The sequence below is a fragment of the Filicampus tigris genome, chromosome 5 (assembly GCF_054856515.1).
Source record: "Filicampus tigris isolate MCC_2025a chromosome 5, RoL_Ftig_1.0, whole genome shotgun sequence".
Lineage (NCBI taxonomy): Eukaryota > Metazoa > Chordata > Actinopteri > Syngnathiformes > Syngnathidae > Filicampus > Filicampus tigris.
Window position 1 is genome coordinate 16,554,882 of NC_141221.1, and position 16,875 is coordinate 16,571,756.

Genomic DNA, 16,875 nt, shown 5'->3' on the forward strand with positions numbered 1-16,875 from the left:
ACGCGCGCACACGCGGTACATGAAGAGGCGGGAGTGAGTGCGGAGGATCACTCGCTCGCTCGCTCGCTGAATGCTGCTCACACGCGCAGGACGCGCGAAACGCGCACGCACAGACAGGCGCACGCAGGTAAGGAGAACCACCTTTCTTTGAATACGTCACGTGACGAGCATAGATGCAATATAGTCAACGTGTGTGGGGGAGGGACACAAGTCATATGTATGTGTTGGATATTACGCGCTACGTATGGTGGACTTGTGCTTGTGTGTTGCTGCGTGATGTCGCGCGAAGTGAACTTGATAAGATGCGCGTGTACGTATGTCGCGCCCACCCAAATTAAGTCGTGAGCATCAACATCAAAAGGCGCGCTTGTGGTGGCGAGTTTGTCCCGCTGTGAACGCGCACGTCACTCTTCATCGTCGTCGTCGCGATGATTGATGTACTGTATGTATGATAATGCAGTGACGTAAGAGCTTGCGTAGGGGGGAGAGGAGAGGAGGAGGGATTAAGGAGGAGAGAATGATTTTATGTAACACACTCACACTCAGGCACATTCACTCACACATACAGGTAACTATTCCCCGTTTATCAGAGGAATGTTTCAGACCCACAGTAGTTGAAAATTCACAATATAGAGAGCCCACTTTTTTTTACCGCCTGTTCTCACTCTTGCTGTCAAGAAATGGGACAATATCATGTAACATCATTTTGACGAAATGAAAAGACTCGCTCACACAGTTCCCCAAATTAGAGGCCTAGTGTGCTTGCTTCAAGCTGTTTATTTGTAAGGTGAATGTTTGTAAGCGGCGGCACAGTGGTCGACTGGTTAGCTCGTCCGCCTCACAGTTCAGAGGTTGTGGGTTCGATCCCGGCCACGGCCTCCCTGTGTGGAGTTTGCATGTTCTCCCCGTGCCTGCGTGGGTTTTCTTCGGGTACTCCGGTTTCCTCCCACATTTCAAAAACATGCTTGGTAGGTTAATTGGACACTCTAAATTGCCTCTAGGTGTGATTGTGAGTGTGAATGTTTCTTTGTCTCTGTGTGCCCTGCGATTGGCTGGCAACCAATTCAGGGTGTTCCCCGCCTACTGCCCAAAGACAGCTGGGATAGGCTCCAGCACGCCCCGCAACACTTGTGAGGATAAGCGGGATAGATAATGGATGGATGGATGTTTGTAAGCAGGGGGGTGTTTGTAAGCAGGGGAGTGCCTGTAAAAATCTATAAAACATGAAACCCAACGCCTGTGATATTTCACGGGCAGGAATGCTAATAGCACTAGCTTAGCATCAAGACTCCATCTGACTGACTGTAATGACAGTGTAACATCCTCATGGTGATCGATCGCCTCTCATGACTTTAGCCCGCTTGTGTCACACCATTTCATGCAGTGCCTTTGATGGGGTGTTTAGCTAACACGTCGGGCCCCCATGTTAGGTAGCCTTCGCGTGGTGAAGTCATGCTGATGACATGATTATCAAGTATAAAAATGGTGTTGACAGGTGAGAGGAAGCTGCATTGTCATGGAAATGGGTGGGAACATTCCGAATTCAAATTTGGACCAATTTAATAATATCACTCTAAATTAGTACAGCTAAATGTCTTAGCTACTCTTGCATTGTGTTTGTTTTAGTTCAACTCTAAAATAATGATGTGATTCCGATCAAAAGTATTATGTTTTTCTTATTCAGAAATGTAATTTTCCCTTGACTCCCTTCTTTGCCCTTCTCATTGCCATCTTGTTTCCCCAACCAGGATTCGAACCCAGAACCTAGAACTGTGAGGCAGATGTTATTATAACCACTTTAGCCCTCGTGACCCTCATTCTTCATGTGTGCATTTAAATCATTACATTGTAATGATTTTCCACCTGAAACTGTTGTTTTAGGCCCCAAAAATATCAGAGGTGTAGTATTTTGAAATAACATTGTCATGCATCACAAAAACGTTTGGTTTGTAGTGAAAATGCCATTGAGAAAAAACTACTGCTTTTGATTTGGTTTGAGGGGCATGAAATTTCCTTTAAAAAAATGTGAGCAGAACAGCTTTTAAGAGGAAATTACGATTTCCAAACCAGCTCATGTAAAAATGCACTTTAGATGAGTGAGAAGGTCATGTCACTTTTGCCATTGTGTGTGGATGGAAGCAGTCAGAATATTAGGAACAACATTACCTTGTTATGACTGAAAAAACACACGTGACACCAACAACATACAGATTGTGTGCGTGTAGTTGCGTGTCTTGTTGTCATCACAACAACACAACAGCATGTGGTAGCTTAGCTGGTGAAGGCCGAAAGTCGCACCGGCTAACGAATGCCTCGCTGGTTATCTATGAGCGCAGCAGGGGGCTTGATATAGGAATGAGGCCACAAGTGCAGCTTGTGCGTGCGCATGTCTGTGTGTTTCATTTGACTGATAGGAGACACACAAAATGATTCAAGTGCTGGAATGTTAAGTCGCTGACTAAATTGACAGATGGACAACACACACAAACACGTACAGCAATACACACTGTGTTGTCATGACGACAGTGCCACGACCCACGAGTAATCTTGTGTTTATTTTATTTTATTTTTTTAATGTGTTTACTTTCGGAACAAAGCTAAAAGATGAAGGTGAAAACAACAGTCGTGACGATTCCGGAAAGTTCACAACCTGTCAATCACAACGTGACTGATGACGGCGGTCGTTACACGCCGATGGCATGTGGGTGTGGTCACATGTGTGTACGGCCGAGATAAGCTATTAAGGGACGTCGGGGACAAAATTCAAAATTACCTCTCACACTCACAACTGAAATGCACTTTTAAAATGCTCTCGCACACTCCTGAAACACTGTGACTCCCACGGACTCTTCCACACAGACTACTGAAAGGCTCTCACGCCCACTGCTTAATTGGTCTGACATACAGAGCTGAAATCCTCTCACAGGGCCAAATTAAGTCATTTCATCCATCATACTGCGCTGATATAATATAGTAAAATACGTGTTTCAATAGTGTGTACAAGAGCGTTACATTAGTGATGTGTGAGAGGGAATCCTGAATTCTGGCCCTGGCAGCTCTTTATAATAACCGCACGCACACGTGTGCGTGTGTGTCTGTGTATCAAGGTGATTATAGTTAACGGAAACTATCGAAATAACAAACTCAAATTGAAAAAACATTTTCGTTAATGAAATAAAATTAAGGCAATAATGTTTTAAAACAAAATACAATGATAAATCAAAAACTAATATAACCCTGGTGAATGTGTGTGTGTGTGTGGGTGTGTGTGCGCGTGTTGGTGTGTGTGTGTGTGTGTGTGTGTGTCTTTGGGGTTGTTTTTGTCAAGTGGGTGCGCAGTGTGTGTCTGCGCAAGGTACATCCGTTTATCTGCCATTTTGTCCGGCCGGACCAAATAGTAATCTTCTATAGGCCGGTCCGGCTGTCATTTTAAACAGGCTTCCGTTAGCGTTTCCGACTACCAACTTCGACAAACTACCACCAAGCCTCGCCGCATTTAAAGGAGACGCATTTAGTCCGGCCGCGGTGAGGCTTCCATGCCACGATGATTCTTTTGTTTAAAATATTGCCTAGCTGGAGGTGGAGGCGACAATAGATGATTATTGATGATGATTGCTCTCGACTATACTTTGTCAGACAATTTTTTTAAATTCCTCCTTTACAAAATGGGTGTACGTCATAGGCGGATATGCGGACCGATCCGTCACACAGGCAAAATGCCCAGCTCTGATATTAACGTGTGTGTGTGCGTGTAATCGCTTGTATGTACTGTATGCATCTACTGTATGTATATGCGTGTCTGTATGTACTGCATATGTCTGTGTGTGTAAATATGTATGTGTGAGCATGTGGAAAATTGTATTTTGGTGTTTGGCTCCAAAGTGGGTCAGCAAAATCTACTGTCTCAAGCTTTCACTTTCATGACTCATCTTTTTACAGTCGCTGTAAAATCTTTCAGAAGCATCTCGAAAGGTCATTTTGTAGTATAAGATGATATTTTGTTTTTGGCGTTGCTTTCGCGTACGCTTCCCGCTCATCCGGCAAACATCAGTGGAATGCTGGCCGATAGCAGCCGGTTGCTAGGAGACGGCCGGCAGCACTCCACCAATCAGCCGACGGTGACGTGCTGGAGGTGCTGCTGGCCTAAAATAGACCCCCCTGCATTCACATTCACACACACAAACACACGCAAACACATACAAATGAATTCCTACATTTCCCAGAATACCTTTCTCGATGACTCTGTGTAGGCCTGTGAGAATCAGTACATAAAATAATTCTTGTAGTTTTATTTTTCTATTCTAGTCCTTTTTTTTTTACATTTGGGAACAAAGTGAAACATTAGAAACATGCTGTGTGACTTTTCCTCTCTCTGCTTTTGTCCCTTTATACCCTTCCCTCTTTGTTTGGATGTAAATTAGCTCGTTAGCTTGTTAGTAGCGGTCACTGATTGTCTTCATGCTCAGATCCTGAGAGCATGCAGACCTTTACTGATTTACACTTCACACATGCACGCATAGGCACACACACACAGAGGGAGGTCTAATTTAAAGTCAAAACTTGACCTTTGCTCACTTTTCTTTCATGATGGTGCATTCAGGGGATGTAAGACAAAAGAAGAATTCATCATGAACCCTGTGGTCACTTGGCAAAGATTTCTGTAAGTCAAATATGACCATAGACTGCGTTAGTGATATTATGGGATGTTGGTGAAACCACTCAAGGTGATACTCTGTTCTGACTTATTGATCCTCGTATTGATTGTTAATGAGCTCTCTCTTGAGACAAACAGGAAGTACCAGTGTCTTCTGTGACCTTGAACTAGTAAAACGTTAGTTTAGCATGCTGCTGAACTTTTGCATTTTGTACCTGGTCAGTCCATATCCCAAGTGTCCGTAGAAGATGTTTGATATACGGGGAGTCCTCATTTTATGAACGAGTTCCGTTCCTACACTGGCGATGTAACATGAATTACCGCGTATGTCGGATTTCACCGTTAAAGTTGAAATTTATGTCAAAATACTTTGTATAAAAAAACGAAAATACATTAAAACAAAAAGCATGATATGCTGTACTTAGCATTACTGCTGAGAAGTGGATGGAGAAGGAGGGCGAAAAAGGCAAAGATACTGCCGGTGCGCAAACAGACACGATCGAGACACTCTACGCATGCTCATTGCTCAACCGCAAGGAATGCTGGTCTTTGTAGTACAGGAAGCGCTTGAATGCGGGGATGCGTTCTTTGGCGCGCAACCACTGCAAATACCCAGGCAGAGGTAAAGTGTCCAAAAGCACACTTTTGGAGTGAGGAGGAAACCGGCTGCTTCATTCATGTGGTGAGTGACATGAATATTAAGTGTTTTATTGACAGTTTAAAGTAACAAGTGGAAATGATGTCCATTTGAGTCATGACACCGTGTGTCGGCATACACAGTGGGTTATTCAAAAGCCGGAGCAACTCTGTCCGCTCAATCATGTAAACGGGATATTCATAATGTTTCCATAATCAGAATTTTGACTTTAACCTGAATATTGACTGCATGTAAACGTAGTTAATATGGTGCTGGGGACGAAATGGAGGAGAAGGCACGGGCGTCGTAAAGTCGAAACGTCGTAGGTCGCGTACGTTGTTATATGAGGACTGCCTGTAATCTATTGGTGGTCGCTGTTACGAACCCTCGTCAAGATGGCAAGGAGGAGGGGTCTAAAATAGGTGTGAGAGTTGGAAGATGTAAATGACGATACAGAATCCGCTTATCTTATTGGTCGAGGTACTGTTGCAAGCTCTGCAGCCGCCCTCCGATTCTGCTATGGCGGCTCAAGCTCTTGGTAGCAAAATAAAGAGAGGACTGGAAAGCAGAAAACAACACATAGGTCGAAAAAGTGTGAGAATTTGACCCTAGACAAATTTTGTTGTCCACAAGGTTTATGCCAGAGCTCGATATGGTGTGTAAAGAAAGATGTTCTTTTAAAACCTCTAATTAAGGTTAAAATGGGAATGTGCAATGAATGTCAGCATTGTATGGCCAAACATACAATTCTTGGGTGGAATAAATAAATAGATGAATAAGATTGACAAGTATGTTAAATAGATATGTAATGCTTTGATGAATAATGAAGAATTCACACACACACTAATTACAAGTCCTTCTTACATTAATTACAAGGTCGAACAGTTATGCATACTTTTTGCATACGGCAGTTGATATACTACTTTAACTATAAATATACAGTAAAAACGTATTATTATACATTATTTTTCTCTCCTATGAAGAATAAGTGGATAAATGTGTGAAACAAATGTTCTGCTGAACTGATTAAAGGTGAGCTCATTGTGAGCTTGACATGACATGTTTAGCTCAGAATTTTACTCTGCAGTAGTCAAAGACAAACCGCTCCTCGCTGCAACAAGATCTCAGAAGAAGTATAAATGGAAAAAATAGGCTGTCTCCACATAATGTGGCATTGAGCTGTTCATAAGTTATGAATGTTCTGCTTATTATTTATTGTTTTATATCAATTTATACAGTTTTGAGTTGAGCAGGAAATGTTTCTAGAAGTTCGAGAGATATTTATTTTGATAAGTAAATTTTGTTAGCTTGTATTAAAGTATATTTCTGGAAAATAACTTTTTCATGTGTTTATCCATCCATCCATTATCCAAACCGTGCTGGAGCCCATCCCAGCTGTCTACGGGCAGCAGGCGGGGTACACCCTGAACTGGTTGCCAGCCAATCGCAGGGCACACACGAACAAACAACCGTTCGTGCTCACAATCACACCTAGGGACAATTTAGCGCATTCAATCAACCTACCATGCATGTTTTTGAAATGTGGGAGGAAATCGGAGTACCTGGGGAAAACTCACGCAGGCATGAGGAGAACATGCAAACTCCACACAGGAAGGCCAGGGCTAGATTGGAATCCACGACCTTTGCACTGTGAGGAGGACGTGCCTCCAACTTGGGTTTAAATAGTTTAAAAAGGTTTCACCCACAAAAATAAATAAATAAGTAAACAAACAAAAAATACAAGTCACGCACGGAAGGTTGAAGGCTGTCATGTCGGCCGTCTCTGCCGATGAGGTGACCCTTATTTTTTTTTTCAGAGAGTTGGCAACCCTAGATGTTGTTAATATTACACTTCACAGTCTCCACTTTGCTGCATAGCTCTGTTTTGTTGAACGATGTGTCATTGGAGGCAATGACTCATCAGATTAAACGCATACACGCCATTGTTAGCTCAGCATGTTAGCACGCTTGAACTACACTTCTCGAGTCGACTTTACCATCTAAAGAGAAGCAACATGTTGTGGTGGAGAAAGTGACCTCAGCCCCTAGATGACCGATGACTCATGAATAATAGCTATGACTCATTAATAATGAATGAGTGGCTCATGCATAATTAACTACGTGAAAGCACAGATCAATGCATGACTCGAAGAGATGATGAAAAGATGGGTGGGCGTCAATCAAAGCTCATGTACCACACACATTGCCACTGAAGTGTGTGTGTGCGTGGGTGCGTGTGTGTGTGTGCGTGTGGGTGTGCGTGTGCGTGCGTGTGTGTGCGAGCCTGCGTGTCCGTGTGTGTGTGTGTTACACATGTTAGTACGCTATCATTTGATCTATTCTGTAGTGGCAACCTTCCGGAATGATCTCTTTGTGTTCCATGGGACCATCCAGAGCTGAGGCCCATTGTGGTGTTGTGTACTTGTTGTGTGCGAGTATGTGTCTGTGTGTTGATCACATGTTTATGTTTGTGAGTGTCCGCATGGGCAACTTTTATCACAGAGATCCTAAGCGTTTTTGAGCTCAGCTCTTTAGCGCTCACACAGGCTCACTGTCAAGAACACACACTTATAAATGCACAAACACACGCACACCCACCCAGGCTTACACACACGCACGCGCACACACAATTATTTTATAGTAATAATTTCCAATGAATAACTTTTTTGGTGTGTGTTCAAGGGAGTGACCAAGCCGCCACCATGATGATGATGCCAAAGGTAAACAAACATCTGAGTTAGCCGCTAGCGTTAGCATGCCATGTCTGACACATGTGTCACGTGCAGAGGCCTCAAACATCCCCGGGTAGTGTGCTGTCTCTGCGAGGTGGCGCCAACGTGCCAGGATCCCCCGCCGCCATCGTGGTGAGAGGCCAGATTTGACTTTGCAATGTTATCAGCATCCGTAGCCCCCTCCTCCTTAAATCCCGCCCCCTTGACCCCACAGGCGAGGGTGGATGACGGCGTGATGGTTTATAAGGACCTGGCGGCACTCCCGCAGGACAAAGCCATTCTGGACATCGAGAGACCAGACCTGATGACGTACGAGCTGCACTACAACTACAGTCCATTGGACGTGTCGGTGAGTCACTTAACTCGCAAAATAAGAAGTTCAAATGTGTTGTGCCTAATTATAATCATTTGTTTTTGTTATTATGATTATTACTCTTCTTAATTATTATTATTATTATTATAAATCAATTACATTGGGTGGGTTTATTAGGGCGGCACGGTGGTCGACTGGTTAGCACGTCCGCCTCACAGTTCAGAGGTCGTGGGTTTGATCCCGGCCCCGGCCTCCCTGTGTGGAGTTTGCATGTTCTCCCCCTGCCTGCGTGGGTTTTCTCCGGGTACTCCGGTTTCCTCCCACATTCCAAAAACATGCATGGTAAGTTGATTGGACACTCTAAATTGCCCCTAGGTGTGATTTTGAGTGATGTTTGTCTCTGTGTGCCCTGCGATTGGCTGGCAACCAATTCAGGGTGTCCCCCGCCCACTGCCCGAAGACAGCTAGGATAGGCTCCAGCACGCCCCGCGACCCTTGTGAGGAGAAGCGGTATCGATAATGGATGGATGGATGGATGGGTTTATTAATATCAAATAATAAATTGTTTATTTTTAATAACAATTGATAATTTGTTTTTTATTTTTGTTGCTGTAGGCGTATGTTTTCATGTTTGCTATTTTTTTTAAATTTTATAGTTAGTTATTTTTTTTCTGTTGTGTAATTATTTAGATGAGTTATGTTATTATTGAGTACAAGTCTGTTGTCTCATGTATTATTATGTGTTATGTATAGTTAGTTTTTTGTATGGATAATATTCTAAATGTTTTATATTTATTATATGTGTATATATGCATAGAATTTATCTCGTCATTATATCTGTTGTCTTATTTATGTCTGTTGTCTTATTTATGTCTGTTGTCTTATTATTTTTTTGCTTGTTGTCTTGTTGTCTTCATGAGATTGCTGTTTTATTATTATTTCTTTTGGGGCATACTATATTATTTATTCTTTGTTTTTAATCTTATTTTTTATTATTTGGGATTTGTCATTATTCGTTTGTTTGTTGCATTATTACCATTGTTTGTCATGTCATGTCATGTCATCTTCCAAACCGCTTATCCTATACAGGGTCGCGGGGAGTTGCTGGAGCCTATCCCAGCCGTCAATGGGCGAAGGCAGACTACACCCCGAACTGGTCGCCAGCCAGTCGCAGGGCATCATTGTTTGTCTTTTTATGATATTATTTGTCAGTCGCGTATTAATGTTTAGTTGTATTGTGATGCTTAACGACATGTTTGTTGCCTGTGGTGCAGAGGTCGCTGTCTCCCGGCTCATTCTCCCCTCCGACCTCTCCCGAGGTAAGTCAAAGTTCAAATTTCATTGTGTGTGTTTCTGCTTTCTCTTGATCTCTCTCAACCTTCCCAGGAGTCCAGGGCGTGGCTGGATAAAAGTTCTCCTGCCGGCTCCTCGCCTGCTTCCAGTGGCAGGAAACTCAACAGCGGCAACACCACGCCATCGCCACACACGCAACACACACTTCTGGCGCAACATACGCTACATGCACAAAACACACAACCTTCCAAGATCCTGCAACACTTCCACAGGCCTGGTAAACTTACTTCATGCTTCTTTTTTATATGCTGTACTGCACATTGTATCTGTGGTGTCCAAAGCCCGGCCCGGGAGCCATTTGCAGCCCTATGAACTTTTTTTTACTGGCCCACTGTGTATTTGAAAGCCTGCATCTTACTGAGCGGCGAATGCTTGCGAGTGTTTGCGTACATTGCAAAAGTTTTTTCATGAGGGTTTGTTTATGGTTGCAAAAGGTTGCAAAGACATTGAGTCGGGGGGGGTTCTCTTTCTGTAATGAATTAGACATTACGGTGGCTATTTTATGGTTATTCTTGTGAAATTTCATTTCACAGACAATGGAAGTAACATCTACAAGAAGCCTCCCAACTACAGAAGAGGTCCGTTGATCACCTGTCAATCATTAGCTATTAGCATCATGAGCTAATTGGACATCACGTTATGTATTTGCGTGTATGTGTGTGTGTGTGTGTGCGTGTGTGCGTGCGTGCAGGCACGTCGTCTTCAGCACTCCCTGCAGGGAAGCACTTGGAGGATCTCATCATCGAGTCATCAAAGTTTCCTGCCGCTGAGCCACCAGATCCGAATGCTCCCTCCAAGATCGAGACGGAACACTGGCCCTGTCCCCCCTCCTCCGCCGTCTTTGGTACGATCCAAACATTTAGTGTGTTCTAGAGCTGGGCATCGGCTAACCGTCACCAAATTCCTGTCAGGAAATACGCAAATGTGGAAAATTTTGGGAACATGGAAAATATTTTTATGTTGGAATAGGAAAGTGACCTATTTAAAGTGACAGTGTGTAGAATGTTTAGATTTTCCAAAGTTCATTCATTTTTAAAACCCACTGTTCAATTCAGTAATATGTAAAAAAAACAATCTGTTCTATCACATCACTGTACATTTTTTATATAATCGTAGGTGAAGTAATCTCTAATTATATTGCCACACCTCCCCTACAGGAGGCTGCCGTGAGTCACCACCTTTCTGCTACGGGTACCAAAAAGGAGATAAACCTAGCGAACGTAGTTCCTCCACATCATGACTACATCATGTGGAACAAGTGTAATGCACTTACTTAGTCACTTGAGGGATACTACAAGTCGTTTGTGATCATATTTTGCTTGTACCTCCACTGAAGAAATTGGTGGTAAGCTTGCAACTTGTGGTCTCTCTGGCACCATAGTACACGCGCTACACAAATGCACGCACTTCAAGCTTAGGTCGTTACATTCTATTAGTTCACCAGTAGATGGTGCTAACATCAAAATATTTTAGCAAAATTGCAGTTTTCACAGTAAAATTCCTAAGTTTTCACTCAAACATTTCCACAATTCAGTTATATTTTATATGATTTCATTTTGAATATATCTATCTGTTTATCACATATTCCTTTATTCTCACCAGATTATGATTTTTGTTTAAAAAAAAAAAACAAACTCCGCCCCCAAAAATATAAGAAATGTCTCGTTTTTGTTTCTTAAAAACAACTTTATTCGTGAAAGTAGTATTCTTGTAAGATCTTCACTTGTTAATGGAAATGAGTTGTCTTGTCTTCTCTTCTCTTGCTTCTTTCCTCCCTTCATCCTTATTTCGTTCATCCAGTTGACATGTTGTTCTTCCCTCAGAGAAAGAGAAGGCATGTCGCAGGAGTGAAGGCAGGCAAGAAGAAGAAGAAGAGGACGAGGAGGACGATAAGGTTTGGGGGTTGCGAGCGCTTCACAGGCAGGAACTCAACAAGGTAAGGGGCGTGGCTTATTGCCACGATGATATCATAAGTGTGTTTGAGATGACATCACGGCATTTTTGCTTTCAGATTCAGTCCAACCTAGGAAGGATCATCCTGAAGGAGGAGCTAGACAAGTCGGCTGCTCCACTGAGGAGGAAAACACGCTCGCTACCGGACCGCAGCCAGCATGCAGGTACTGCACGGGCGCCTTATGATGTCATCAAGCCCACTTCCTGTTGAAACAATCTTCATACAGTGGTAACTTAGTTTACGAGTACCCCAACTTTGGAGTTTTTCCATATGTGTCAGAGTTAAAAACAAAACAAAACCGAGAATAACTAATAATAAGTTTTAGCTCAGGCGACACGGTGATCGACTGGTTAGCACGTCCGCCTCACAGTTCAGAGGTCGTGGGTTCGCTCCCGGCTCCGGCCTCCCTGTGTGGAGTTTGCATGTTCTCCCCGTACCTGCGTGGGTTTTCTCCAGGTACTAGGGTTTCCTCCCACATTCCAAAAAACATGCATGGTTTGGCAAGCTGATTGGACTCTCTAAATTGCCCCTAGGTATGATTGTGAGTGCGGATGTTTGTCTCTGTGTGCCCTGCAATTGTCTGGCAACCAATTCGGGGTGTCCCCCGCCTACTGCCCGAAGACAGCTGGGATAGGCTCCAGCACGCGCCTACTGCCCGAAGACAGCTGGGATAGGCTCCAGCACGCCCCGAGACTCTTGTGAGGATAAGCGGTATCGATAATGGATGGATGGAAGTTTTAGCTCTGGCGACATCTGGTGCACATGTTAAGGACTACACACTGTGGAAACTACAATACAGTACTTTCAATATGTAAATGAACGACATCATGGTTTGTTAAGTTGCCTTTGGTCCATCCGTGATGTACCTGAACTCCTCTTGTCGCTTCCTCTGTCCTCTGCAGGCGCCGCCACTTCCCGTGCCGTTTGCTTCCCAGCATCCTCTGGGGGAGGCCTAGCCAGGGTGAGCGTGTGCGTGTGCGTGTGTGTGTGTGTGTTGTGTGATACATTGATATGGCATTCAGGTGCTCAGCGTTGCGTTGGTGTTCTTGTAAATTCCAGTTGCAGTCGACAGAATTCAGCCCATCGGAGAAGCCCACTGCAGGTACCCCCCAGGGTGCTTCCAGGCCCCTGTGCTGTGTTCAAGTGCCCTAATGTGTGTGTGTTTGCGTGTGTGTGTGTGTCTCCCGCAGGTGTTCAGGTAGAGTGTGTCTTCATCATTGTGCAGTGTGTCGGCCATGTTGTGGTGATGTTTGTGTGTTTGTGTGTCAGAACGGCGAAGTTGCGATGGACCGAGGGCGCTCGCTGCCCAGCGTGCTGGAAGTCAAGGTAAACATGTGACCCTGTGATGACATCAAACAGGTGGACGTGTCCTGAGTGGTCACCATAATAACCATACCCTTCTTCGTCAGATTTACCCATATGAGACGCTGGTGGTCAACCACAGAGGACGGAGTAAACTTCCTCCTGGCGTCGACAGAACGCGATTGGAGGTAATGATATGAACAAGAACTGATGAAAATGCTAACAGATAGCGAGATAGCATCCTAAGTAGAGAAAGCACCAAGGCTGATTGATTTTGATTTCATATCTTCATGTTGTATTTGATTGCTAAAATAATAAGATACTAACACATGATTACATTACCAAAGAGCAAGATAACTGAGTACAAACAACCTTGATGAAGAGTGTACATCTTAATCTATTTTCAGGTGCTATTATATTCATAATAATTGCTGAAATGCTAACACATAATATGCCAACATATCATGACATCAACCCCCCAATGTAACAACAGTGTTAAAAGAGATTCGTAAATATTTTACATTTTGCCTATTTCAGAGCAAAATTGATAAAATGTTAACATGCTAAATGATGCTACGTTAACATATGGCAAAAAAGCTCTAAGGCAGATTGATCAGGATTTTCGATCTTGCCCGCTATTCAGTTTCTCAGTAACATGTAATGTTATGTTATGTTATGAGGGCCAAATAAAAAATTTACCGACAAGCCAAGGGTCGGACTGATAGAATGTTAATTGACATTTTTTTAAAAGTCCGCTGATGATGTCACGCTTTATATTTCTGTAATATATTTCTTTGCCTCTATGTTTGTCACCCCCATGCTTGTTGTGTTTTTATGTTCAGAGTTACTAAATAAAAAAATAAAATAAAGTATAAAATAAAGCTACTTTTGCGAGGCAGCTCGTACGTCACTTCCGCTTATGACCTGAGAAGAGGCCGCTGCCCGTCTTGTGAAACAAGATCAGTGGAACGTTTGCGTTTCTCCTGCCAAACTGGAAACAATTTTCTGGTTGACTCGGGCTGCAAGATTGTATGAACTGTACATAATGTGAAGTAAAACGGAGAAGATCATATGAATGGTATGATGTCTCCAGCTGACTCTATTTTAGAGTGGCAAGGTATAGATGTGGATGCTCCTGTCAGAGAACACAGGCCCGTATTCCACTTGACACGTCTATTTACTGTGGTCTGCAATAACACAGACAAAGAATAACCTAGCAACATCATCCAATGCATATCCATTAGTTAACAATATGCCTAAACATTACAATTCACTGTATTAAGCAATCAAACAGCCAAACAATACTGTACATACAATACACATTCAAGTTTCATCACTAGAATAGTAAGCATACTAGCCGAAATAACTAACTAGTGTTCATCAACTTGACCCTCCACCCTTGACCTGGGTACCCTTTCGGCCGTGACCCCCCGCCCTTATTCATAAAAATTATCACCCCCCACCTGTTCCGCCTCCCCCCCCCCACACCCCAAAAAAATGTGTCCGTGATTGACGCCGCCGCGGGAGAGATGCTAACGGCAGAAGCTTTTTAAGGATCATCCATCCATCCATTATCTGTACCGCTTATCCTCACAAGGGTCGCGGGGCGTGCTGGAGCCTATCCCAGCTGTCTTTGGGCAGTAGGCGGGGGACACCCTGAATTGGTTGCCAGCCAATCGCAGGGCACACAGAGACAAACATCCGCACTCACAATCACACCTAGGGGCAATTTAGAGTATCCAATCAACTTACCATGCATGTTTTTGGAATGTGGGAGGAAACCGGAGTACCCGGAGAAAACCCACGCAGGCACGGGGAGAACATGCAAACTCCACACAGGGAGGCCGGAGCCGGGATCGAACCCACGACCTCTGAACTGTGAGGCGGACGTGCTAACCAGTCGACCACCGTGCTGCCTTTTTAAGGATCATTAGTTGGCTAATTTACTATTCGATCCCGCTGTGGACACGCTTCAAAATGCGCCACTAGTACTTTACTACTTACCCAACTGCGTGTGCTTACTTCCATTGCGAGCCCCGGGGTTGGTTTTGTCATATTGTATAATTATTTGGGTCCAACAGACGGCCAGAAGTCGCATTCAATATCTTATTTATTTTCCACACTTCCCTTCGTTCACGGCCTTCAAAATAAAAGCATACCAGCAAACCACTATACACAGCAGTCTTGCTACGGTGTATTTCCGGAAGTAGAAGATGCCAGAAGAAGTGCATGAACTCCACCTTGATGTGGCAGCGTCATACTTGAGTGCTGTGCGCAGCTTAATATACTCCCGGACAGACGGTTGTTTTGAAACAGTTGCATTCCAAGTCGGGGGGCGTCGCTTCAAAAAGACAGCGACAACAATGGATATCGTGCCTGCTACAACCATAAAGGGACCGAGATGACTAGACTATTCATTTAATTTTATTGCCAAAATAGTTTGCTTTGCAACGAGCTGCGTGCTACATCCTCTCTCTCCTCCTCTCCGTTTGGGAAACAGTATGTCATCGCAACATGTGACATAATGGACCGATCAGAGCAGCAACAATTCCTGATGGGTGCGTGGCATGTGTCGCAGACCTGTCGCCAACAGCACAATGCGTCGGTCATGTGAATCAATGCAGCAATTGTCGCTCGCGCTGACACGGGAGTAGGAAGAAGCCTAAAAATAAGCTTTTCACAGAGTAGGCTGAGATTAAATTTGGCTGCCTCGCGACCACGTCAAACGCATGAGGGCTGATTAGTGGGCCAGACTAAAATCCACTTCCGGCCATGCTTAGTCCAACCATTTTTTAAAATTTGTCACCAGGTACCCCCCGGCCCCAAAAATGGGCATTCGGCCGGGCCGGAGGGTCCAACCGGTTCGGCCCAGGGACGGACTGCCCAGCTCTGTCAAAAAAATGTACCTCTCCGTGGCTGATTTATATGACAATGAGGAAATGTGGAAGTGAGCAGAGCTACAAAGATTTAGGCTGGGACCAGCACACACTGCTTCTTTGCTTAAAAAAAAAACACTGCTTCTTTTCTGATCACGGTTAGGACGGGCGAGGCATTAAACATTAGTCAGGATATTTACAGAGACTGAAGTGGAAATGAGTAGATGTGCGCATTTATTTGGATGAGGAATGGCCCCAGTTTTTTGACAACACGCCGTCCAATTTGGTCCAATTTGGAACGTAAACAGCCAAAAAGGTACGTTCCAATGTGGCCACACTCGGTTGTGGAGTCAGCCTCGCTGGAACGTTTTGTTCGCTGAACATTGACGCTTGTTCGATGAGGGCTTAACTAACTCACTCTCTGGCGGCTGCAAGCGGTGTCGGACAACGCACACGACTGCTTGGGAGGCAACCCCGCAACTTGAAGATCGACGCAGGCTGGACGCAGAGTAAGGAGCTAATGTTGTTGTGCTAAGACCTTTTGTTTTAACGACCTAAAGCTAGTTGTTGGTATTAGCCGTCCTATTAACCTAACTTTAGCTGGGGAGGGAAGAGGGGGGCGTAAAGCTCCAATCTGCCTTCTGCTGCTGCAAGCCGCCGTCTCCCTCTTGAGAGTTGACGCTAGTTTAGCGTAGCTAAATGTCCGAAATATAAGCAGTCGGAGTTCGTGTGCGCATTCATGCTCTTGTCCGCTTCAGCCTGTGTAAGTGGAGAAGCCATCGCCACGGTACTGTTGATTTTGTGGAGGTGATCATGATGAGAGCACGTTTTATGTCAATAAATCCAAACTACTGTGCAGAACACGTTTATACTTTCACAGGTTGAAGTGGACAAGAGTAGTAATGTGCATTTGCATTTTCGGTGCGATCGGTCGCCGTTTTAGACAACAGAACTGACAAAGCGAGCAATATTACCGCCTTGCCTCCCTCCCGTGACGTAGACCGCTGAGACCGAAAAAATAACAAGCCGAGCTCCAAAAGGGGGCGGGACAATT

At 44.2% G+C, this 16,875-nt stretch overlaps 1 protein-coding gene across 2 annotated transcripts in view; it reads left to right on the plus strand.

Moving 5' to 3' along the window:
* Positions 1-16,875, plus strand: part of LOC147147536 (dematin-like) — an 18,655-nt gene continuing 1,780 nt past the window's right edge. The window contains exons 1-15 of one of the 2 annotated variants that reach the window (XM_086030703.1): positions 72-127; positions 7,974-8,011; positions 8,078-8,155; positions 8,238-8,372; positions 9,611-9,655; positions 9,723-9,906; positions 10,223-10,267; positions 10,381-10,533; positions 11,513-11,625; positions 11,701-11,806; positions 12,546-12,604; positions 12,703-12,745; positions 12,834-12,841; positions 12,913-12,969; positions 13,053-13,133. In XM_086030703.1, the coding sequence (XP_085886829.1) occupies positions 7,994-8,011; positions 8,078-8,155; positions 8,238-8,372; positions 9,611-9,655; positions 9,723-9,906; positions 10,223-10,267; positions 10,381-10,533; positions 11,513-11,625; positions 11,701-11,806; positions 12,546-12,604; positions 12,703-12,745; positions 12,834-12,841; positions 12,913-12,969; positions 13,053-13,133 (1,125 nt within the window). In that variant the 5' untranslated portion in view covers positions 72-127; positions 7,974-7,993. Of the gene's footprint in view, positions 128-7,973; positions 8,012-8,077; positions 8,156-8,237; positions 8,373-9,610; positions 9,656-9,722; positions 9,907-10,222; positions 10,268-10,380; positions 10,534-11,512; positions 11,626-11,700; positions 11,807-12,545; positions 12,605-12,702; positions 12,746-12,833; positions 12,842-12,912; positions 12,970-13,052; positions 13,134-16,875 lie in introns of both variants that reach the window. The other variant, XR_015086814.1, reaches the window with a different exon arrangement.